The sequence below is a fragment of the Trichoderma reesei genome (assembly GCF_000167675.1).
Source record: "Trichoderma reesei QM6a unplaced genomic scaffold TRIREscaffold_1, whole genome shotgun sequence".
In the NCBI taxonomy this organism is placed as follows: Eukaryota; Fungi; Ascomycota; class Sordariomycetes; order Hypocreales; family Hypocreaceae; genus Trichoderma; species Trichoderma reesei.
Window position 1 is genome coordinate 3,164,076 of NW_006711148.1, and position 25,818 is coordinate 3,189,893.

The 25,818-nt window shown below is 45.1% G+C and overlaps 4 protein-coding genes across 4 annotated transcripts; 2 read left to right on the forward strand and 2 right to left on the reverse strand.

The window, feature by feature from the left end:
• Window positions 1–36: 36 nt before the first annotated feature.
• On the forward strand, window positions 37–2,706 carry TRIREDRAFT_53877 (N-terminal binuclear Zn cluster-containing protein; the record flags this gene model as incomplete). The annotated part of the gene is made up of 4 exons (XM_006961374.1): window positions 37–423; window positions 493–660; window positions 880–2,466; window positions 2,557–2,706. The coding sequence occupies 4 exons, from the start codon at window positions 37–39 to the stop codon at window positions 2,704–2,706; spliced, it is 2,292 nt and encodes a 763-aa protein (XP_006961436.1).
• A 16,364-nt stretch (window positions 2,707–19,070) lies between these two features.
• On the forward strand, window positions 19,071–20,447 carry TRIREDRAFT_74375 (uncharacterized protein; the record flags this gene model as incomplete). The annotated part of the gene is made up of 1 exon (XM_006961375.1): window positions 19,071–20,447. The coding sequence occupies one exon, from the start codon at window positions 19,071–19,073 to the stop codon at window positions 20,445–20,447; it is 1,377 nt and encodes a 458-aa protein (XP_006961437.1).
• Window positions 20,448–21,561: 1,114 nt separating this feature from the next.
• Window positions 21,562–22,414, reverse strand: TRIREDRAFT_74379 (erg2 C-8 sterol isomerase; the record flags this gene model as incomplete). Its single annotated transcript, XM_006961822.1, has 2 exons — window positions 22,044–22,414; window positions 21,562–21,899 (listed from the first exon to the last, which is right to left on the reverse strand). The coding sequence occupies exons 1-2, from the start codon at window positions 22,384–22,386 to the stop codon at window positions 21,562–21,564; spliced, it is 681 nt and encodes a 226-aa protein (XP_006961884.1). The 5' UTR covers window positions 22,387–22,414.
• An 827-nt stretch (window positions 22,415–23,241) lies between these two features.
• TRIREDRAFT_74381 (uncharacterized protein) lies at window positions 23,242–25,662 on the reverse strand (the record flags this gene model as incomplete). The annotated part of the gene is made up of 2 exons (XM_006961823.1): window positions 24,797–25,662; window positions 23,242–24,716 (listed from the first exon to the last, which is right to left on the reverse strand). The coding sequence occupies exons 1-2, from the start codon at window positions 25,302–25,304 to the stop codon at window positions 23,242–23,244; spliced, it is 1,983 nt and encodes a 660-aa protein (XP_006961885.1). The 5' UTR covers window positions 25,305–25,662.
• Between the last annotated feature and the right edge of the window lie 156 nt (window positions 25,663–25,818).

Sequence of the window (25,818 nt, forward strand, 5' to 3'; positions counted from 1 at the left end):
CAAGTGAGCTGAGAAGTATTCGAGCAATCTAAAAAAATGGACTTGGACTTGAACTCCCGAAATTCCGGATCCTTGACAAAGAAGCGCACTCGGATCCTCCTCTCCTGCGCGCCATGTCGCAACTCGAAGCTCAAGTGTGACCGTGAGCAGCCATGCGGGCAGTGCGCCAAAAAGGGTCGCCTGGACCTATGCGTCTATGCGCCAAAGCCGGAGAAGAAGAGGCCGGCGGCCAAGGGCATGGCGGCTCGGCTCAAGAGGCTTGAGGGAATGGTCCGAGGCATGATGGACGAAGAGGGCAACCTCAAGCGGCAGCCTCAGGCGGCGGGCGAGAGCACGGCGCCGCAGTTGAAGGGGCAGGTTGTCCACGGAGAGAATGCGACGACATATGTGGGGGCGACTCATTGTTTGGCGATGCTTGAGGATGTAAGTGAAAGACGTCGTCCAAATGGCATGGGAGAACGTGGTGAGAGTGGACCTAACGGATGTGTGCAGATCGAAGACATCAAGGCCTACTTTGATGATCCCGGAGACTCGGATGACGACGCCGTGCCGGGGGATGAGCTGGACGGGCCGGAAATGCTGCTCTACTCGAGAGGAGTTCCGAGAGATCGAGAAGAGCTTCTTGCCCAGCTCCCCGAAAGGAAGGTCGCGGACCGGCTCGTCACGCGGTACTTTTCGTCCAAGAGCCCATCTCAGCGTCAGTACAGCCGTTTCGACTCACATGGATTGTCGAACTCACTAAACCCATTATATGTTGTCGGAAACTGACTGAGGAATTGCAGACATCATCCATCGTCCGACATTTACGAAAGCAGTAAGTCAACATATAATCTTCAACCTGGAACCAAACCCCCTTCTTCTAACAGGATGCCTTAAAAGTACGTGCAATTCTGGCAAAGCCCAAACGAAGCTTCACTCCACTGGGTAGCCCTCCTCTTCATGGTCCTCTCCCTAGGCGTCTTCTTCAACAACTTCTCCGCCCCCGACGAAGTCGAGAGCGACTCCCCGATACCCGTCAAGGACAGAATCAGGCAGTACCGCTCATGCGCCGGCTGGGCCCTGATATGGGGCAAATACGCACAGCCAACCGCCATCACGATCCCCGCCTTCATCCTCTACGTCGAGGCCGACTTCATCCTCAACCGCGCGGCGCAGATGAACTGCTACATCCTGTCGGGCGTCTGCCTGCGGCTGATGCTCAAGATGGGGTTCCACCGGGATCCCTCTCACCTGGCAAACATCTCGCCGTTTGAAGGAGAGATGCGGCGGAGGCAGTGGAACATGGCTGCCCAGATCGACCTCCTCGTCTCCTTCCACATGGGGCTCCCGAGCATGCTCAGCGGCATCGAATCAGACACGGAACTGCCCCGGAACCTGGAGGACGACGACTTTGACGAAAACTGCAAGGAGCTCCCGCCGCCACGGCCCGACACGGTCTACACCTTCATGACCTACGCCATCCACAAGTCCAGGCTCCTCCGGGTGTTTAGACAAATCGCCCAGCAAGCACACTCCCTCACGCCACCAAGCTACAGCGAAGTCCTCAAGCTCGACAACCTCCTCACCGAAACCTGGAACAGCGTCCCCTCCTTCATGTACGTCAAGCCGCTCGAGGAGTGCGTCGGCGAGGAGCCCCATCAAATCCTCCAGCGCTACGGCCTCGCCTCCCTCTATCACAAGAGCCGCTGCGTCCTCCACCGCCGCTATCTAGCCGAGGCCGTGCCCAAGCCCGAGCATGACTACTCCCGGAACCAGTGCCTGGACGCCGCCATGGCGCTGCTCGACTTTCAGCACGCTTCGTGGGTTGGGTGCCAACCTGGCAACGTCCTCGGCCGCTCCGGCTGGTTCATGAGTTCCCTTGCCGTGCACGACTTTATGCTGGCCGCCATGATCTTGTATCTCATCGTACAGAACGACAACTATCGGGAAGACGGCACCGGCTTTGGCACGGCAGGCAGACAAAGAGAAGCGCCGACCAAGGAACAGCTGATTGGCATGATCCAGAGGTCGCACTACATTAGCTGCCGAGTCTTCAACAAGTTGACAGACCTGAGGAAGACGGCAGATACACTGGCCGTCATGCTGGCCAAACTTGGGAGACCCGTTGAACGAAGCTCACCCGCTTCATCAAGCACCCCGTACCCTCCAACATCCGGAAGGGACTCGAGCAGATCAATCTCCAGTCACGCAGTACCCCAAGAAGCCGTCGAATACGCGTCTGATTATCCCACCAGCGGCCTCGAGGGTACTTTCTACAGCCCCAGCCCAGTACGACTATCAGTGACTAACATAACTGCAGGTTCAGGCTCAAGCTCCGGCCCGACACCGTACTCCCAAGGCCAAGCAGCCACCGCCGCAGCTGCTGCGGTGACCATACCCGGCCAAAGCAATACGTCTGCTCCAATGGCAACCGGCATCAATCAATTTGACATGTCCTGGATGCTGTCTGTGGATAACGTAGACTGGGTAAGCAGAACTCACCCTTTTGATCATACTTCATCCGGGATCAATGTTAGGATGGCGTTGGGGCTTGACCCGGCTAACCTTCGAGAGTAGAGACACCTCGATGCTTCTATCGGGCAGCATGCGATGGATAGCTCGGGTACCAGTGCACCTCAATCATGGATAGAGAGACTGCCGCTGGATGATGTGGACATGATGGCTGCTGATATTTGGAATATGCCTCCTGGGGCTGGTACTCAATAAGTTTAGTAGCACCGCAAGTCACGAAAACGTGTCAGGAACCCGTGTGCCGCCCCCTACATGGAATCAAGAGGCCTCTTTTAAAGTTGGACACCTCTTCTCCTAACGAAGGGATCATCTATGATTGCCAATCCTACGAGGCGAGGTAGTACTCATGACACAGACGGAACCTGACGCCAAGTTCAGTCAGGCTGATGTCGATAAACCAGCACACGCTTGTCGTAAGCATCTTCGTCACTTTGGGGCTCCAGCTCAAACTTCAGCTCCCCCAGCTTAACTCGATGCGATTTTACTTGTCAAACAAAGGAATAGCAAAGGGAGGCTGGGAATGATACTGGAAACTCACGCGGGCGAATATGCAATTCCACGGAGGCGGTTCCCCACAGGCTAGACATACCTTCTGATAACACAAAGTCGAGCAATGCCACCTAGGATGCTACGCCAATAGTTGGAGGGCGTCTTTCCAATTATCCGTTGATAGCACCGTGCCATTGGATAAAGAGGGGGAGCCAATGGGTGAGATGGCTGGAGTTAGTAGCCAGGTTGAGTGTGAGCTCAGACCCAATTCGCTTTGGATCTCGTCCGCTTGTCAACGAAGAAAACAGGCGTCTCCAGCACCTGATAGAAGCCCCTGCCAACTTTGTGCTGGTTCCTATGATCCCCAACTACTTTGGCACTCGGCTCGTCGGGAATGCGATGATCGTCCAGGCGTGCTGTATGTTGGCCCCAGCATCAGATGCCCGCTTATGGTGACGGCGGTCATCATCTCAGATGGAGGATTGATACTTGGCTGCACTCCATATGGACAAGTTTCACCGCGGTAGGGACCGAGCCGCAACAGGAGTTGATGTGCACGCGAGCTAATGCATGAGATAGGCCGAGTTGCGGCAACATACCCCTCCTCATAGGTAGTAGTAGGTGGTGTACAGAGTACGAAGTGGTACATCATTGTACGAGTAGCATCCGAGACATGTGCCTCCTCGTTTGAGGCGCTCGCTAGAGATTGTCGGATCGATGATCGTGCTTGTGTTTTGTTGAGCTGCGGAGGAGCTGAAGCTTACCGTGTCCTGTAACCCCTGGAGTGTTTGCTGTCTCTGCAGGCGGCGCCAACGAGGCTCACGAGGACAAAAAATGAACTAGACAGTCAATGGGGGCACTCCTCTTTGCAAGTGCCTGCATGGAGAGGCGGGGAAAGAGACGAGGAAGCCTGTCCACTCCGTGGGCGTAGCAGTAGTAGCACAAGCTCGGGACCTGGAGGTTGACCGTCGGCTAGGAGATCGGTTCGTGGGTTAAGCGGCACTGTCTGAGACCATATGAAATCACAACCCTGCCACTAGTTTCCTCACCCGCTTATGGGCGCAATTAGATCAAGCACTAGAGGGGAAAAGAGACGAAAGACAAAGAAGAACAGGGAGAGAAACGATAGGTAGTGGCGGAGGGCCGGTACAAAGGCATCAAACATGCAGAAGCCGCACCAACGGCGTACTGCGGCCTGTCGGAACGCCGCATCTCTCAACAAGGCACCGCAGCCACTCACGGCCTATGAAGGACGAATGACACGGCGGGAAGTGAACGAATATGTGACGGAACCGCAGGAGATTGGCTATGCAAGCAGCTGCACACACACCTAGGCGACCAATACGGGTTGAGCGCAGCTAGAGCTTCATCGTCAACAAGGCAAGGGCAGCTCACGGGCATCACAATTATGGAGCTGCCTGTACCTGTAGCACCTTGAGGGCCAATACAGACAGAGCGGAAGGGAGCCGAAAGGACTCTTGACCAGGTTGGAAGAAAGGGGAAGGAAGAAAAAAATGAAGAAAAATCATCACAGGTCTGGTGACCCGAGCTCTGGATCGATCGATGACGGTCCAGGCCAAGCAGGCAGAGAAAAAATTTCGACAAATGGACCAACGGCAACCAGGCGATTTTGAAGCAACTGAGGATATGAGCAATGGAATGAGGTTAACGAAATCATCTGACTGGAGAGCCGGGGCAAAAATTTACCTAATCCCAACTCTCCTTGCCGCCTGGGTGAGTTGCGTGTATCCGCCCTTGGCCCTGGAGTTGACCTCCCTCCAGCCTCGCCGAACCTGGAGCGTGGAAACGTGGGCAGCGTTAACGAGAGCTAATGCAAATAGGCCGAACGCCGGAAGGACGGGAGACGCAGCCCAGCGGTCGTCGAAGTGCTCTAATAATGCTTTTCGCTGTCGAGGCGCCGGTATGGGAAACAATACGAAGTTTGCACGGTGGATGGAAGCTGTAGGAAATCCGGGAGGGTTCTTTGGCTTCTTTCCTTTCCTAGCCTTTGCTTATTCATGGCTCCTGCAGCCTGAGTCGATTGCTAGAAGATCCTTCCCCCTTCCTTCCTAGAGCCAATGGCTCGGTACGATTTGCTTTTGAAGATGCTGTACTGTAGATAAGGATAAGGCCGATAGCCGCTAGTACTCGTACTTGGAAGTCGTTATCTCGCACCTTAACCGCAAAAGGACCCAACGGGCACATGCCTCACGCCTTCAATCGTCGCGTAAGGTAAGGCAGGTACTTGTACACGCTCACTGGTCCGATGCCGCAATCCACCGCCGGTATTGTCTCAGCAAAACCATCCGGCCTCGTCTCGCAGTTCACAAAGACAACAACATGTAAGCTGCCGCGAATCAGCACCGTACCACATCCAGAGCCGCTGCACGGAGTACGGGCCCATGTGCCACAGCGTCTGCTCCGAATTTCTGAGGAGCGCGTGACAGGTTCCGGGTCAGCACGTCCGGCGCTGTCACCCGTGCTCCTTACCTTATCCCTTACTCTAGTAGCAGAGTCGCAGGGCATGCAGATATGTATTACTTTGCTACGCAGGAAGTACTAATAGAAGTACTAATAACAATGAAACGGTGTCAGAACACGGAAAGGGACGGTGGGCATCTCCATACTACATGTAGCGGGCAAACGTTGCTCAGGGGCGCAGTATCATTACTAGGCTGACGCTGCAAGTCCCCGAGTCTTGATGGAGAAGCTCGAGGTCATGCACTTCATGTCATGCCCCGGACATGCACAGAGTATGTATGTACCCCCAAGCTATTTCACTCCCTGCAGGAAAGGCAGAGTGCAGGCACCGGCATGTCAGTGGAACTCGGAGAGACCCATTGGCCGTCTTGTTTTGTGATGCTCTTGAGAAGCTCGTCGTCGGCTGACCTCTTCCTCGGCCGTCTTCGATGCCACAGTCACAGTGCACGATATTGACATGAATCACACCCATTGATGGCATGTACAGGAGATTGTGGCTCTACGCACACTGTAGCATCCATCCTGTGTTCCCTTTTTGCCTCTATTAGCGCTGCCCATGCCATTGGTGGCAGTTGTCCGACTATCTAATGGCATGAAGTAATGCAGATAAACGGCGTGCCCAGAGCAAGCCCTTTGGCAGCGCCCTTGCGCCTCATCCGCGGAGTTGCATGGAGCCAAGGCACAAAACAAGAAAATCCCATGAGGTGACTTCATTTAGCGACGCTGCCCGATTGGCTGGCCCCAGACAATCTTCAAGCAGGAGGCGAGAAATCACAGCATCATCTCTTTCGTCAACTGGACATGCGTCGTGCATGGGATTCTTGACTTGGACCTGTTTGATGCGAACGGAACAGCATGAACGTCGCTGCTAGAAGCGAAGAACAAGCCGTGGCTAGCCTGGTTCCGGTCATGTCATCTCACTCCACACGTGTACCTTTATGGACCGACTGTTGACCTTTCAGAGATTTTAGAGCAAATCAAGACCGTCGCGAGCTGTATCAGCGCCTCTGAGTGGTCGAAAGTCTTCCGGCAGACCCTGTACGGAGTACCGGTACGACCATGTTACGTAGCACTTTGCTTGGACCGGATCTAATCAGATGTTGCCCGTGCGTGCACGGTAGACTACCTATCCAGCCACGTACCCCCTCGGTGATAGGGCCACCATGTCTAACCATTTTAGGTCACCACCCGCGCAGGACATCTAAATGTGGAAGGTATAGCGCTCTGCATATAAATTAGTATGCAAAGCTAAGTACCTAGCACTAAGGGCCATATTTTATCTATAGAAAAAAAAAACAACACTAACACCATAAGGCTGCAATTGCAATTATGTAATATAATATATAGTAAGTTAAAATATAATATATAAAACACACTAAAATATAGCCCAGATTATATAAATTAAACAGTAAAGTAATATATTCCTATTCTAGCAGCTACTCCTGCATTAAATTAATAATATTTTTATATAATAATAGCCTAGGACCTTAAGGATGCGGTAGCTCTGTATATGCTAATCCTAGGTCTTTAACCTTTATACTATTTAGCAGATAGCCTAGGTTAAGAAGTGGCTGGCTGTAAGATAGCCTGTTGCTACTGCTGTTACTGTAAATTAATGCAATTAACGCTAAAATTAGTAGCTGCAATCCAGGGGCATTAAAAAAACACAGTTAGTCTTTATGCCTAACTATATAACTAATGCCTATCCTTATAGGAGGCTTAATACCCTTAAATTATAAGGGAATGCGCTCTATTTAAGATCTAGCAGCACTAGAGCATTAGAAAGTCTTATGGATGGGATTTAAAGCTAGTAAAATAGGCATTTGCATAATTATTAGCGGACTTTATGGTATTATGCAATTTCCTAAGGCTTGCTAAATTTCCTACTATATTACAGCTTACAGGAAGGTAGCTAGCCCTAGGTTAGCAGACCCTGCTAGCATAGCCTGTAAAGCTTATTATAATAAATTTTATAGCCGGCCTTAGTGTTAACAGCGCTGCCTAGGGGCAGGCTTATTAGTTAGGTTATTCCTTAGGCAGCATTTCTGCAAAACGACTTAGGGATTATATATATAACAGTATAGATCTAGATTAGCCTATTTTTATTAATATAAAGAACTAAGGGCAATAGCATCTATTTAAAAAAGCTCACTAAATTAAACAGCAGCAGCCAGTGGTTATTAAATAGTAACAGCAGTAATAGCTTAACCACACAGACTTAGCAATCTTTCCTATTATAAGAAATATTAAGATAAAGGGAGCTGTTAATAATATAGGCATATAGCAGCCTATACTAGGTTATAAAGTCTTTAAAGCACTCCCTTATAGGTTTTTATATAGGAAAAAGCCGCAATGCCTTTACCTTAAGGTACTAATTATAAACTAGAGACAGCGCCTTCTAGAAAATACAGTTAATTACGTTTTAAAAAAGAGGCTGTAAAGGACTCAGGCTATGCCTGCGCTCTAATTGGCTAGGAACTGGGCCTGTAATAGGCCTAGGTGGTGGCTATAGGTGTTATATATGCTAGCATGTAATAGGCCTAAGTTAGGCTTAGCATAGGCCTGTATTAGGCCCTAACTTCTTTTATAAGTAGGTATACTAAAAGCATATAACTTAAGGACTTATTCCTTAAGTATATTAATTTAATAATAAATGCTTATTTAGCATTCTGCCTATAAGGCCGGTTTTATTATAATTAATATACTTTACTATAATAAAAGGAAATTATCTTATACTTATACTGCCTTTAGCTAACTTTTAGCTACTGCTAGAACTATTATTAGCTAATATCTAGCAGCTCTTTAATACAGTTATAAAAGGGATAACTTTATTATAAAATTAAGTAGCGCAGCTATAAAACCTAGTTTAATATAAACCTGCCTTAGACTTAATACCTACTAATACAGGAATAGTCTAACACACCTTAATAGCTAAGATAAAAGAGGAAGAGGATAAGTCTAAGCTTAAGCCTCTTTTAATTAGTAAGTAATATAACAGTAACCTATTTACCTTTTTTACCTAAAAGTATATAATAGTGCATAAACTAGTTTAAAATTAGAAGTTTATTAGTAGTATAATAAGCTAATACACTTATATTTAAGACAGCTTAATATAAAAGGCATAAGTAAAGGTTATAGCTTTTTATAAATATAGTATAGCATTAGGTAACCTAGACCTATAAGCATTCCTAGAATATATAAAGAGGGTATTTTTAAATCCTTATAAAAAGGAATTAGCTTAGGCTAAACTTAAAATTCTCTAGCAGCGCTTTAAGGAATCTTTTATAATATTTTATATTTATTTTAAATAGAAGGTTGCTTTAGCTAGAGGTTTAGATTAGCTAGCTAATATAAAACTTAACTAGCTTTAGCGCACCTTAAACTGCAGAATATATAAGTGCAGCCTAGGCTGCAGTATCTTATATACTAATTTTAATAAGGCAGTAGCTAAGTACTATAGTATTATAATAAAACTTAAAACGTTTAATATTAAGGAATAGCACCTAGTTGCCTTAAAGCTAACTATAACCCCTTTTATAAACTATAATAAAGATATAATAATAATAGGCATAAACAGTATATATATAGACTGCAACTATGCCTCCTAATTAAAGAAAGGACGCTCTTTTAATATAAGAATAAAGTTATTTATAATAAAGGGTTAGAGAATAATATAGGTTTCCCTAAAAATCCTAGCCAGATATAAATAAAGGAATAAATACCTTTACTATAGCTCTGCTAACTACTATATTATATAATACTACCTTCTCCCTGCATAGCGCCTTATCTTTATTAAGACTATGCAGTTCTAGGAGAATAAGTATAAGGATAATAGCAAGGAGGAGGAAAAGAGAAATAAAATGCCTTTAAGCTAAGTCCTGCTTAAAGGCTAATACTAGATTTACTACCCCTGCCTAGCATATACCTAGATATTTTTAAAGATAAGAGATAAGAGATAATAGACTAGATAGATAAACTACTATTTCTTATCTTAGTGTTTTTTAATAACTAATATTTTATAAATATTTAAGTTAATAGCAGGTGTAATTATTATAGTATAATTAGCAAGTAGGCAGTATAAAAGTTAAGACTTAACTATATCCCGCTTCCCTTATTATAAACCCTTATTATAGCAGTAGGTTCCTCCTAGAACCTTAAGGTTAACTGCATTACTAAAGCAGTAATAAATATTAATAGCTAAAGGTATCTAGCTCTTTTATATATTATCCCTAGACTGGCTTAAGATATTATTTTAAGTCTTTTATAAATGCGCCTCTGCAGTATTATTATAAATATAAAATAAGGCCAGCTAGAAATTAAATTAGTAAACAGCCTAATTATATATAAACTAGATAAATATAACATATGCCTAATAGCAAGCTATATTTTAAGCGCTATATTTATAAGCCTTGCCTAGTATATATAAAAATAACTAAATAATAATATTATACTGCTTATAACTAGCATTTAGAAGATTATAAAGGTACTCTAGATAGTAATTAGCTTAATAACCTAATCTTTTTAAGATCTCCTTTAAAAGCTGCTAAAAGAACTTTACAGCTTTATAAACTTATTTAATAAAGAGAAGGCCTTAGGCTTGCCTCCTTATTAAGGATTACTAAACTACTATATTTAAATCTAGAAAGATAAAAAAGGGCATGCAGCTAAGCTCCTTTAAGGACTATTATATAGTATATTTAAGGACTACCTGCTTAAGTTATAAAAGCAGATTATAGACCTAATAAATAAGGGGTAGATTTAAGCTAGCTCCTTATTAGCCGCAGCCCCTGTCCTCCTTATAAAAAAGGGCAGCAGAGAATAGCAGTTTTATATAAACTACTAAGCACTTAATAAGATTATAAAATAAGACTAGTACCCCCTCCCTCTAATTTATAAAACACTATATTCACTCTTAAAAGCTTACTAGTTTATAAAGCTTAATATTTAAGCCGCTTTTTATAAACTATATATTATAAAAGGCAAGGAATACCTTATAGCTTTTTACACCTATTTTAGTCTTTTTAAGTGGTTAGTTATCCCCTTTAAATTAGCTAGCATACCTATAACCTTTTAGCAGTATATTAATTAATTTTTAAGCAGCGCCTTTAAAGATTTTATAATAGCATATCTTAATAATATCTTAATTTACTTTAAGGGCTTATATACAGACTATATAAGAAAGGTGCGCTAGGTGCTAAAGAAGCTATAAGCAGTAGGCTTAAATATAAATATTAATAAGTGCGCATTTACTATAAAGGAGGTTAAATACCTAGGATATATTATTAAGGCTAGCATTTATATTTAACCTAACCTTAAAAAGGTCTAGGTAATTAAAGGATAAGAAGCCCTTAGAAAAGTAAAAGGTATATAAAGTTTCCTAGGTTTTACTAATTTTTACTATAAATTTATCCCTAATTTTACTAAACTAGCAGAACCCCTAATATAGCTTATAAAAAAGAACTTCCTATTTATTTAAGGAAAGAAGCAGGATAAGGCATTTAATACACTTAAAAAGGCTTTTATATTATATCTAGTACTGGCCTAGTAGGACCTTAAATAGGATATAGTCCTTAAAGCAGACTCTTTTAGTAAGGTAATAGGCAGTTACCTTTTATAGTATAATGTAGATAAAGTCCTCTGCCTAGTAGCCTACTACTTAGCTTCTTTTATAGTAGCAAAATAGAACTATATAATTTATAATAAGGAACTCTTTATAATTATCTTCTGCCTAAAAGCTTAAGGCTTAGACCTAATTAGTATAGTAAAACTATTTATAATCCTTACTAATTATAAGAACTTAAAATACTTCCTCTGCTTTAGGATAATCTTAGAATATTAAGTATAGTAGGTAGAGGAGTTATTTTAATTCTCTTATTACCTTTATTTCTAGCCTGGACGCTAAGCCAGCTAGCTAGACATACTTTTAAAATATAACCAGGACGTCCTAGTAGTAAAAACATATAAGGACTAAGTAATATAACCTATCTTAATTATATACTTTAGCATAATTAAGGATTTAAATAGTAATAATACAGATTTACTTACTAGTAAGGAGGAGAAAAGTAATAAGCCTAGTTTAGTAAATAATATAAAGTAAATATAGTTACTAATTAAATATATACTATTTACAGACTCTTACCTGTAATTACTATAAGACTAGGCAGTAGCTAAGAATAAAATATACTATTACTATTTAAAAGCTATACTATAAAAAGCCTAAAAGTTCTTTAAGGAGGCGGCTATATAAAAATAGATATTTAACTGCAGCCTAAATGCATAAAGAGCGCTAATATACTAGGACTAATTATAACTACCTAACTAAAAGCTACTGTTTACTATAATAATATAATAGGTTTATAACTCCTCCTTAGCAGAATATTTAGGATAAAATAGCACTTTCTTCCTCCTTTATTACTTATACTATTAAGATAGTATATTATAAGCTGTCTTGCGTTTTATATAGAACTGCTATTACTGCAGTAGCTATATCTTTTAGCGCTAGTAATAAGGCCTGCTGCAGCTACTCCTAAGTCTAAATTAATTTTAGTAACAGATTTTAATTAATTTTATAGTTAACCTCCTAGTAAAAAGCAACTCTAACCTAAAATACCTAATAGTTATTACTAACTGCTTATTAAAGTATATCTAGCTAGAGGCTATAACCTTTATAAAGGCAGAAGTTTATGCAGAATGTTTTAAAAAGGTTTAGTGGCAGTTTTATAAGTTCCTATCCTAGATTATTAGTAATAGAGGCTTAGACTAGGTTAGCTAATTTTAATTAACACTTTATAAGCTTATAGGCATTAAATAGTTACTATTTACTGCCTACTATCCTTAAATAAATAAAGGTATAAAAAGAGCTAACTAGGAGGTTTAAGCTATACTGCGCCTAATAGTATCCTTTATGCAGTATAACTAGCCCTAATACCTTACAGTATGTTAGCTAGCCTTAAATAAATAGAATTCCTTAATTATAAATATAAGCCTAAACTGGCTTTTAAATAGGTTTAATATTAAGCTTATTTAGAAAAGGGAAATGCCTATTACTAGTAAGACTTTACTAAAAGGTTAAGCAGTAGCATTCCTTAACCACTTAAAGGAGGGCACTAAGCTAGCTTAAGCTGTAATTACCTTTTACTAGTAACGCTAGTAGGAAAATGTAGATTATTCCTGCTATTTTATAAAGAAATTCCAGGTTAGGGATAAGGTGTAGTTATTTCTATAATATATTAAGATAAACCAGCTAAGCAGAAAACTTAACTGGCTTTATATAAAATATAAGGTAATAAATATACTAACTGCGCTTATAGTTAAGCTAGATATACTAAGCAATATCTACTCTACCTTTTATATTAACCTAGTAAAATAGGCTGCTTTTAATCCTCTTTTAATATAAATCCTCTTTAACTCTAGACCAGGCCTTACTTAGGTCTTATTTATAAATAACTTAAAACTAAAGGAGGAATATAGTATTAAATATATCCTAGCTGCTTAAAATACTAAAGGATAAGGGAAATAGTATAATATATTAGTAAAATAGACTAGCTATAACCAGCCTATATAAGAACCTTTAGAGCAGTTTAAAAATATAGCGGCATTAGATGCCTTTAAAAAGGAATAGGGGGATGTTTATATATATAACAGTCTAGTTTTAAATAGGAAGAGATAGGAGGGCAAGAAATAAGACTAAAACTCTAATTAATTACTAAAACGCACCTAATACAGCCGCCCCTTAGGCGCTAAATAATTTTAATAAAAAAAAAATAAAACTAAAAATAAATTCTTTAATATAAATATAAAAAAAAAAAGAAAAAGAAGAATAAGGAAAATAAATAAATATAGGTCTAGAATAAACTAATAACAGGCTAAGCTAGCGCCTACTAAAACACACTATTATTATAGTAGGAGCAGCAGTGCTTATATGCCTTTATAAGGGAGATAGACTAGCTATAAGTATAGCCCTAATATAAGCCTAAGCAGCTAGAGGAGCGACCTGCCTTAAGCTTATATCAGTAAGGGGAATAGTAGCAGTAAGGGGTATGCAGGCTACTGCCCACCTAGTTCTTAATAAGTTAAGTAACTGCATTATTAAGGCAGTTAATGCTTTCCTATGCCTAGATATTAGTAATATAAACATAATAAGGATATAATAAGGACTTAACCTACCTGATTCTCTGCCTAATCTTAGCGCATCTTATAAATAATTTATTCCTGGTTTTAAAGTATTAAGTTAATAGCATTTTGCATTTATAGGAATATATCTTATTAGCCTTAGCGGCTAGCGCAGGGAGTGGTAAAGACAGGCTAAGCAAGTCTTAAGCCTAGGAAGATAAGACTATGCCTAGCTATACTAGGCGCAGATAGGGGTATAGTAGGAGCTAAGTTAGTAAGTATATAAGCAGAATACGCCTGCTTAAGGGCAGCGCATGCTTTCTAAAAGGATTATTATAAGGCCTGCCTAAGATATTAGAAGTTCTTATAAAGGCAAATTCTTATACCTAGCTTGCTGTTTTTTATTTTAGTAGCCAGGGCTACTATAATGCCAGAATCCTTAAACAGTTTTACTAACTTATACAGTAAATAGTATAGGCATAGTTTTATAGTAAATACTTTATTAATCTAAATGCAAGGGATATAGTCCTTATAGCACTAGGTATAGCCTAGACCTTATCCTAACTAGTAATTAATCTTGCCTATATTAATAAGCTTCTTAATGCAGTGCTTATAAATCTCTCTTTTTATTTTAGGAGGAGTGGAATTATTATTATTAGAATCCCCTTTTATAAAGAAACTACTAAGGGACTAGCGCAGCTGCAGTTTAAATTAGCACTTCTTTTATTATAAATAAAATATATATACTTATAGCTTAGTAAGGGTTAGGGGGATTATTATTACCCCTATTTAAAGGAGGAGGAGGAGTAAATATAATAACAGACACTACTAGAATATTAGTAAGATATAATAAGGATTAGATAAGGTTTATACTAGTAGTAATAAGAAAGTATAATAGTAATAGTAATAATAATAGTATTAGGGGCAGGAGTTAGTGGCTAGAATATAGAATGTAGAAAGTAGGCATAATAAGCGCATAATATAAGATATTTTATATATACTAAATACTAAGTGGGTTTAGCACTAAATATAAAGCGGGGAATAATATAAGTTATATTTACCTAGGGTAATATACACTAAGCCCCTACTTTAGGCCTAGAATATATTTAAAATTTTTTCCTTTTAAATATAACACATATATATAGGGCATAGCTTAATACTAATATAAATAAAAATAAACACCTAAATATAACTAAATAATAAATAAGGAATTTTTTCTTTTACTTTAAACTATAAATAGGATTGCCTTAGTAAGATAGTTAGGAAAATTATTTAGGAGGATAAATAGGGAGAGTATATAAAGGACTTAGGCTATGCCTGCATTTTAATTAGCTAGGAACTAGGCCTATAATAGGCCTAGGTAGTGGCTATAGGTGTTATATATACTAGTATGTAATAAGCCTAAGTTAGGCCTAGCACAGGCCTATATTAAGCCCTAACTCCTCCTATAAGTAGGTATACTAAAAGCGCATAACTTAAGGACTTATTCCTTAAGTATATTAATTTAATAATAAATGCTTATTTAGCATTCTGCTTATAAGGCCGGTTTTATTATAAAGGCTAATAAAAGATATTATATACTCTTATAGTCTCTAGGCTTAACCTCTTTAAATACTATACTTCTAGCATCTTTTATTAATTCTTTAAAGCTTAAAAAAGCTGCTGCAGGTTATTATTTTATAATTAAAGGAAGGACTTTATACTAGAGTGTTATGCCTTATAAGGGGAAGTTATATAATATTTATAATTATAGTAGTCTTTTATAAATGCATAAGCCTATTAGGTCTTAAGCAGTATATAGGTTTTATTTAAATAATGCAAAAGCACTAAATTTATAAGTAAATTTATAAAAAAACAGTAAAAATAAGAAACTAACTTACTAACTTAAGCTTTAAATATTTTTTTTATATCCTTCTATTTAGTATTAAATGCAAGAGGCATTAAAGTATAGAGAAGCTAACGCTAGGCTAATAGGAAGTCTGCCTTTATATTTATAACTAACTGCATTAAAGGTAAAAAATTTTTATTAACAATCTCCTTAAGGCTTATTATATTAATAGCAGTAGCAGTAGCAGCAGAGTTATAGCCGCTCTAGCGCTTATAAACAGCTTTAAGAATATTCTTAAAGATATACTAAATATAGATCTATCTTTAGGCGCCTAGGAAGATGCTAGTAATTACTAGGCATTTAGCAGCAGCAAAGTCTATAATTATAACTTAAGGGAGAAGTCATTCTAATAATATTACCTTTTTAAATATATAAAACACTAGCACTAACTGCAGATGCCCTAAAACCTATATATAGACAGCTTTATCTTTATTATAGCTAAAGGCAAAGGCTATAGGAAAAATAGTGCCTAAATTTATAATACTATTAATTTCTAGCAGCTTAAGGCTATAATAATTAGTGTTATAAGTTATATTAACTATTAGCATATCTAGCAATGCCTCCTACTACTTAAAATTATAATTAATTATAATAAAAAGACATTTTAAAAATTCCTAGTAGTTATATTTATCTTTAAAATAAAATTCGCGCTTTATAAGGTCTTTAATTAGCGCCTGTATTATAGTATATTTACTAAGTTAGCAGTGCAATTCCTATAATGCTAAATTTTATATATTACATATTATAATAAGAAGGTCTGGCTCCTAGGCTATTAGCGCATAATATACTGCCCTTGCTATTAAGCCTATCTCCTTATTTACTATAATGCTAATAAGATATTTATAAGCAAGCTTATAATACTCTAGGAATATAATAGCCAGCCTAGGATTATAATTATAACTTTTGCAGATAATCTTAATTGCCTAAAGTCCTTAAAGTTTAAACTTCTATAAAATCTTAACCTAGAAAGGGCATCCTGTCTTGCATATACTAGAATGCTTTAAGCTGTAGCCCCTGCCTATATATATGCCTAAGCAGGCGCAGGCAATATTATATTAACAAGCTTTGCCTATATAATAATTTATTACGCATAAGCGGATAACGGTAAAGCCCTTATCTTTAGCATATAATTAAAGACAGTTATAGGCTTCCTTATAACCTTAAAATAGCCTAAGTTAGTGCAGTGGCTGCAGAGACATTACAGATTAAAAATCAGGTGCTTATTATAATATTATAGCTAAGGGCGCAATTGCATTATAGTGGTGTTATAGCAAGCTATTTTTTTATTAGTGGTGTGTTATTTTTTTTTTCTATAGATAGAATACAGCCCTTAGTGCTAGGTACTTAGCTTTATATACTAATTTATATGCGGAGCGCTATACCTTCCACATTTGGATGTCCTGCGCGGGTGGTGACCTAAAATGGTTAGATACGGTGGCCCTATTACCGAGGGGGTACGTGGCTGGATAGGTAGTCTGCACGGTACTCCAGACAGGGGCCCATGATGACGGAGATCGAGGCTAGCCAACTCAAAAACGATTGGTACCACTACAGAGCGGTACCTCGTTCCTGTTGATAGCGGCTCGAGAGGGTCTGCGAACTTTTTCTTCTCCTTCCTTCCTTCCCTTTGTCCCACTGTCCTTCTTCCAATCGTGAACCCTTTTCCCTCTTGCCGTCGTTAGCCATGGAAGAGGGTCTGGGGGCTAGGGCTCGACTCCTCCTTTCCCCCCATTTTCCGACCGCAAAGAGTGACCCCTAGCGGCAGAGGTCCCGTACCTGTCGAGTACCTTGCAGTTGAAGCTGGCTCCGTGAGGCTCTCGCACTTGCCCGCAGGTGGAGGGGGTACCAGCCCGCCGCACAAAAGTCCTGGTACCTGATACGGCTGGCTGCGAGTCCCTCGTCGCGGGGGCCAGAGCGGTACCTGTACTCGTTCTCGTGGCAGGTGGACTGCCGCCGGCTCCGACAGTCGCTCCTGCTGCTCTGGGCGAGGCAAGGGGTGCCGTCATATTGCATCGCGGTTGACTTCGCTCGGGACTCACACAGGTACCTTCCACTTTGTAAGATGAATGTGGTAAGGTTCAACCTAGGTAGGTACCTACCTTATGAGATGCTCGTAGTGTGCGATTGTTACCTGAAGTTGCGCCCTGATATATCAGCTTTTGCCGCTATCGCTGTATTGATTTCCTTCTCGCTTTCATCTCTCGGGTTTTGCACACTTTCCATCAGCATGATGCATCAGCCGTCGTCGCCTTATCTATACCGAATCAGTGTCTGGTGATGCCAAAGGGATTGGACAGGGTACATGGAATTTGCCTGATTACAGTGCGGCGTACCTTACTTCGTACCTCCAGATTCGTCCCCTCCATTTCGAGATCCAGCATCCCAACGGCCAAAAAGCACCCCCCTCCTCATCCCTTATCGCCCTGCCACCCATACGCAGAACTCGCTCCTCCTATTACTAGCTCTCCCTCTTATTACTGGTTTCAGCGCGCGGCCGTCATTTCAAGTAAGAAATTGCCATACATTCTTGAAAGAGCCTTGGCGTGGCGAGCCCAGCGTTCAACTGACCCCAATCTTTTTCTTCCCTTGACAGAGCTAGTCGACCAATTCGCGCGAGCTAAATCGACCGCAAGCCGCCCGTCTTATCGGGGGTTAAAAAAAAAAAAAGTCAAAGAGAACCCCTCCATGATTCGAGGACGCATTCCGTCTTGCTTGGTCGCCGTTTACACCGAGTAGACGTTCGGATTCTGCCTTTTGCACTGCTTCGAGCACGGCATCACCTGCGCAGAAGCATCGCCTCGAGCCCCTTGCGCCTCGCTATACCACCATAGACTCGCCCACAGGCAATCCCGGTTACCGTCATCGGCCCCTGCGACCAATTGTAACACCCATTCCCGCCTCTTCTTACTCATTCGCCCACCGCTCTCGACCATCCGCGGCTTGTCCCCCGGACTTGGTGCTGTGCTACCGGCCCAGACCCGACAAGTTCGACGCTGAGTCTCGCCAAGCTGACCCTCTCAAGAGTCGTTGCATTGGATCGAGACATTGGACAGCCGCCAGCTCAAGGCACCTGCTCCACGCCGCTTCCACCCGTCGGCTTGACCCTCCTGCCACATACCTTACTTCTTCCCCGTCTTCCTCTTCCTCTTCCTCTCCTCCTTCCATTACCGTCGATTGGGACTGCTACCACCATCACCGCCGCCACGACCTACCTACACCCAAGTCTTACAAGTATTACCCTCCTCGTTGCTTGTCCTCCCACGCTCGTCCGTTCAGAGAGCCCACGGCCCACGGCCCACGCCCGACGATCCACTGTCATACCTCGCTTTTACGTACAGTCGATCCGCCCCGGTCTATGAGCTGAGAGACAAGCCCTACTGCCACTCTTCTCATCCCCCACCAGCAATACCGCAAACTGGGCGACTGCCTCTGTTCTACAGACGGGCTGGCGCGTCCGGATAACGGTAGCCTCGCCTGTCGAAGAAATACACATCTTGCGTCGGAGCAACCATACCGCTGCATCGCCGGCCTATTCTACCCGGCTTCGGCTTGACAATTTGCGACAAGACACCCCAAGGCAAACGGAGCCATGCCGGCACAAATCAACGGATCCGTAACGGGCGCCCTACCCATCCATATCGCGACCGATCAGACAAACGGCTTCCACAAGCAGCATAAGCACTCGCGCTCCTCTTATTCAGAATCCTCCCCTCTGGCAAACTCGAGAAACAATTCCTTGACCTTCCGTCCTACCAAGAGGTTCATGTCTGCCCCAAAGACCATCGCCGTTATAAACGCCAGCGGCCGCCAGGCTGCATCGCTGATTCGCGTGGCGACTGCTGTTGGCTACCATGTTCGTGCGCAGCTCAGGAATCTCGAAGGAGTTGTCGCGACAGAAGTCTCAACCAATCCCAACGTCACCGTCTTCGTCGGCGAGCTCTATACAAGACACCAGCCTACCAAGGAGAACAAGGACGTAACTCAGAATGGCCCAATGCCGGGCGTAGGCGTCAACCACGAGCTGATTGAGAACCTGTTCCGCGGCGCGCAGCTTGCCTTCATAAACACCACCTTTTACGGCGACGAACTGCAGATCGGCAAGGCCCTAGCTGATGCAGCCAAGCGGGCCAATATCCAACACTACATCTACTCGTCCATGCCCGACCACGCAGCATACAACAGCGAGTGGCCATCGTTGCCTCTATGGGCGGCCAAGCACAAAGTCGAGGAGTATGTAAGAGAACTGGGACTGCCCGCCACCTTTGTCTACACCGGAATCTACAACAACAACTTCACTTCCCTGCTATACCCGCTGTTCTGCATGGAGCTGCAGCCAGACGGTTCCTTTACCTGGCAGGCACCCTTCCATGAGAATGTGAAGCTACCCTGGTTGGACGCCGAACACGATGTTGGACCTGCTGTGATTCAGCTGTTCAAGGACGGCGTCTCCAAGTGGGCAGGAGAGCGTATCGCCTTGGCTTACGAATACTTAACCCCGATTGAGGCTTGTGAGCTGTTCGCTCGCGGAGTCGGTCGCCCCGTGCGCTATGTCAGAGGGCCCATCGAGATCAAGGTCCGCATTCCCACAGGCTATCGGGAACAGCTGGAAGCCCTGGAGAAGCTCTTTGATTATACTCAAAAGGATCCGGCCAAGCAGCCGCCGTACTTTGGCGACCCAAAGCTCGAAGCCAGCTGCCCCCGGGAAGCGCTCGAGTTGTGGGAGGGCCCTCGCGGATTGGAAGAATACGCAAGAGAAATGTTCCCGCTGGAAGAAGAAGCAAACGGCTTAACGTGGATGTTTGAGGAGGAGGAGGACAGCCAAGAAGCCCGGATTCAGGCCACGACGACTTCTGTCGAGAATTTGAGAATTCAAGATGATGTTGAGGACGAGTCATCCGACGATGACGAGGACGAGGGGCTTGTCATGCGCGGCCTGAAGCGAGCCGAGGAGAGTTGGCTCGCATAGATAAGAGAGCTCCTGAGCGAGAGGCACTGTCGCCTTTGACGGCTCCTTCAGTAGGGCTCATTGGATTGATGGTGCTTTGTTTCTTGCAAGCCTTGGCGTTTGTACCGACATGTACGGAGCTGCGAAATGACTCAAAAGGGTGTACCTGGAGCACGGTTTCGTTTATTGTCTACTTCCTCACACGATCTCTTCCCTCACGTTTGTTTTTTCTCTTCTCTTATATCCTATTTGTATCAACCCGAAAAGAACAAAACGCATAGGGATTTCTCTGGTTTCATGGGTATCATTCGCAACAGGCGCCATTTACAAGGCTCAGGAGGACAGGAAGAGATGGAGAACCAAACACACACACACAGTTGAAAAAAAGCCGCTTGGACAATGGTTGACGGGAGTTTTGCATGGGTCACCGATTTCCCCCTTTTAGCACAACTACACATTGGCGTGGCGTTGGTGGTAGGGCGGAGACAAAAAAAAATATAAATTAACATGATGAGGGCTCTCCTCAGGGACTTGGTGAAGTAAGGGGTCATATTCTCAGCGTATCGTTCTTCGCCTTTAGTAAGCAGTATATATTATACGAGCTTGCTACATGCACTGACTCCGAGATACCGTTATACGTGTCATTCATCCTCAAGTGAATGGTGATATCGATGGCAGCTCTGGTGAGCAAGTCATGGTACAAGGACCAAGCCAGAATAGGGGCAGGCCAAACAAGACGAGCATGAGACAGTATATTACGCTGGGTTGTCTCCTCTGGCTGGCTGGCTGGGACCTACAGGGCAGATTTTGGTTAACGCGCAGAGACAGAAAGGCCCCTTTTGCGGATGTGGTGAGTGGCTTCCCACTCATGTGTATATACTCACTCTCGCAACCGTACAATTACGCGTGTTGGAGGTGAATACTCCCTCTGGAGTATATTTCAATAACACTTTGGCCGATGCTTCTATTGCACGATATCACATGAATCCAAGACGCCTTTTCCCCTTCCTCCTCTTTCTCGGCAGGTTTTTACCGCCAGAACCTAATCATGGTCTGTATGGAGAAAAGAGAATCAAAGAGAAAAGCCACACCAAGCCGCCAACCTCCACACCCCTCCTTTGAAGATCACCTCTATTCACAACTTCCCCTTGAGCAAGTTGCCAATCATCTGCCTCCCGGTCAGATGCGTCGTCTTCCACAGCGTGGGGAAGTCAAGGGTGCTGGACAGGCCATCGGCGAAGCCGAAGAAGAGCATGGGCGGGATCCAGCCGCGGGCGTACTCGAGCGCGAAGCAGGCCTCGGGCATCTTGTACTGCTTGGCGTCGCCGCGGCGCAGGTGGTGCACGCTGCCGGCCGGGTAGACCTCCGGCTCGTACTCGCCGGGCACGTAGGCGAGCTGCGTGCCGGTGAGGATGTGGAAGTAGTCGTCGGCGGTGTGCCGGCCGGTGTGGCCTTCTGTGCCGATGGCGGTGCCTATTGATTTTCAACTGTTGATATGAAGATCTTCGGGCGTTTCATCAATGAGGGGAATCGAGGGGTATGAGAGTCGAGGTGAAGAAAACGACGACGAAGAAGAAGAAGAAGAAGAAGAAGAAGATGATGATGACGATGACGCACCAAAGATGATGAGATACTCCGTCACGCTGGCATGGATAATGTACATGGCGCCCATGGCACCGCCAGCATTGTTAAACACCCAGTCCTCCTCGAGGTTGACATAGCCCGGCACCCTCTCGTTCAGCTCGTCGACAATGTACCTGACGATGCCGCGCGTGTCGTTGCCGTGCTGCGCGATGCCCCTCTGCGCGAGATCGTGCAGGTGGTCCGTCTCGAAGACGTAGAAGCGCTCCAGGTCCTGGTCGAGGACGTAGATGACCGAGGCGAGGAGCGCCGTGAGCAGGCCCAGGACGGCGAGGAGGCGGGATACGCCCGGCGGCGAAGAGGGTTCCGTTCGGGGCATGGCTGGACTCTTTTGTGGCTCCAGATGCCTGATTACCTGTTTAGGGAAGAATATTGGTGTTGTACGTTTGACAATGTCGGTGACGAGAGAGTTGAGAAAATGAAAACAAACGCCTCGGATGCGACTGTTCGGGCACCTTGGGCAGAGTAGGTAGCCAATTTACGCCTGGAAGAACAAGCCCAACTGTATATATAAACGAACAGAATCAGAGCCGCCAACAAAGACCCAATTGCACAATTGGTTCAAGGAAAGTAAAAAGGGGAAACTTCTGCTAATCAATACTGCAGTGGTTTATATCAATAAACCACACAATTGGAATCCCTTTGTTCGGGGTGTTCATATTGCTCGGTGACCCGAGGACTTGCGGCGACCCCAATTCTGCCGCACCTCACCGCTCGGCCGGATGACGGCGATCCGGATGAGGCCGTTGAACTTTTTGGTGGAGAGGAATTTTTCGTTGAAGATTGGATTCGTATTCGTACTCGTGCTTTAGGTACGTCCTTCGCCTCTCATTTGACTGCCTCGGTGACAAACGTCAAACATGTAAAATGGCGGCTCGTTCGATTAGGTCTTGCCATAAAGCGAAGAAGCATCCCATGAACCCGATATAGCAGCTTTAGAGTCTCTAGAAACGCAATCAATTGCAAATTCTCATCCATACGGAGCACCAGTGCGGGCTCTCGGTCAAACGCCTCGACGCCTGAGAAATCTAGCTCTCCCTAATCCATACAAAGTTCCTTTGTGTACAAGTTTCCCCTGTGTAGCAAAAACCATGCCCATCGTTGTAATTCCCTCTCGAATATCGCCTCAGGGGGGATTCACCTCTCCCCATATCACAAGTCGAGCAGCGCCCGACTACTCAACCTCCGAGTCAACCAGAACCTCGGTCTTGTCGGCGTCGTCAGCGTCTTCGTCGCCCAGGGCCGCCTGTTCAGCCTCCTCCATGTCGACATCTTCCATCATGGCAACGTCGCCGCCGACGTCCTTGTCCTCTTTGGACGTGTTGCCGTTGACCTTGACGTCCGAAGCTTCGTCCGCGAGGCCTTCTGGTGCATCCACTGCCATCTCGTTCTCGGCGTTTTCGTTGGCCGTAGGCGGCTTGGGCTTCTTGACTGGAGCAATCACTCCGAGTGTGTCTCTGTGCTCTCGCCAACGAGCGAGGCGTCGAGTGGATCGTCGAATGGCGGCGGCGTACGAGCTTACTTCTTCGCCGTAGTCGTCCTTGTCCGTGGCCAAAAGGCAGAGGCCGCCGACGCCCCTCTCTCTGAAGACGTTGCCCTTCTCGCCGTTGACGGGCAGGTTGCGCGGAGTGTGGTTTTCGTCATCACTGTCCTCGAAAAGATCCGCCTCGGCCTGAGCCTTCAAGCGCCTGTACGTCCTGACAATAGCACCCTCTTGACGCCTAATCTTTCTGCTCCTATGATGATGCTTTCGGAGGCCGCGGTCCAGAATGTATTCCACCCTCTGACTTCGATTTCGCTCAACCGCAAGCTGGTGAGCTGTCGGTGGGCGAGGCTTTCTGGCGACGACGCCGGTCTCGGCTCCCTGCCGGGCCGGCGAGGAACCCTCAAAGATCTGATACTTGAGAGGAGCTGCTCTGCGTCCGTTCATGACGGCAATCGTTCGGGCTAGCGCCCTGGGCGGCGGCGTGGATCGCGTACTCTCCATGTCGGATTCGTGCTTGCTTGGCCGGATTCGAGGGAGGATCGCCGGCCCTTCCTCTCCTATCGACGGCCGAACCTTGCCACGCTTCTCCCGCTCAGTCAGATATACATGGTCCATCTCCAAGATAGTGGCTCTTATTTTCTGCTTTTCGTGGCCAAAGTCGATCTCGACTTGGGGGTCAACGTTCTCGGCAGCCTCCTGTTCCGGGGTCATTTCTTCAAGCTGCGGGACGCCTTGGTTGGCGACATCGAGGCCGTAGTCGACGCCGGGACCAAAAGGATTCTCCTCGCATCCCTCCTCTGTGAAGTCAGATTCGAGATAGAACCACATGAGCCACAGGAAGGCCCTTGCTCGCGACGCGCTGGTGTATTGCGTCTTCATGATGACATCGTGAAACTCGCGATGGAGGGGGAAGTGTAGCTCCGCGACCTTTTGCGCCGAGTTGCACATGACAAAGATGAGGTTGACGGGATTTGTGCGAGGAATGTCCCGGCTCTTGATCTTGTCGAGGGAATTCGGCTCGTCCCTGTCTTCAGCGCCACCCTTGAGGATTGACTTGAGTCGAGGAGCATCCTGCAGCTGTTTGTAGGCGTGAGGGTCTTGCTGCGCTTGCAGCGAGGGAATGGCGTGGTATGTCCGTAGCTGGGCTCGCATTTCGGGGAAGACTATTTCGTGGAGTTAGTTCACCTTGGGGGTCGCTCATGACGTGGCTCTTCAACCAGTAGAGGCATGAGGAGATGCTCACAATTGAGAGTCGTGTTCATGCGGCCCATGTTGACCAGCAGGCAGACCATTGCCATGCCTTTGGCGGCTTCTCGGTCATTCATCAGCTTGTCCCGCAGCACCTTGCTCGTCTTGGAACTGCGTGCCATGGTGTCGATGTACAAGTCGGCAAAGCACTGCTTCTCCAGCTCGGGGTCGTACGAGTTGGTAAAGACCTTTTGCTCATTGTCGAAGACGGCGCGGAGGAAGTCGTACTGGATATCCTTGCGCCAAAGAGGCTCTCCGTCCTCCTTCTTCAGGTGCCTGATCTTGCCGATCTGGGGCTGCGCGTCCTTGTCCTTGTCCTTGTCCTTGCCCTTCCCCTTGCTCCTGGAGGGCTTCTCAGCAGTCTCGGTGGTAGTGACGACGGCTGCGTCTTCATCCTCGGCCTCGACGGCGCGCGAAACGGAGGACTTGCCCTCTGCCTGTACAGGAGAGCTCGGATTTTCTGCGTCCGACGCCGCGTCCGCCGAGCTGGGCGAGGCAGCCATGGTGCGAGGGACGTTGAGTAGGGGAGGAGGAGGAGGAGGCCGCAGGCGGTGCTTGTTGAGGAGAGATTGAGGGTGTCTCGTCGTTCGTCGTTTGGTGGGCGATGGCTGCTATCAACGGCGCATGATCTATCGCCTCTGGCGCCAGAAGGAGTGGGAGCGTCGCTACCTATGTAGAAGTCGGGGGCTGATGCAAATGCCAATGACGATGGCGATGCTCGTGGCGGCGCTGATGGTGAGGTTGTGGCCAGGCGGTTGAAAGGACAGCGTGATGCTGGTGTGGGAGAGAAGGAAAGTGTGGAAAGGGAAGGGAGAAGATGACGACGAAAGGAAACGGGAATGGAGACCTGAAATGACTGGTGCACGCAAGTGCGAGTAATAATGCGCGGGCAAGGAAGAGAAAAGCTGAGGTCAAGCACGAGGCGCACGCTCGCAGCAAAGAAACGCGCGCCTTGCCTTTGCTAGTGTAGGAAGGCTAGCAGCAAAAAAAGGCCAAAATCCGCCCTGCGATGATTCA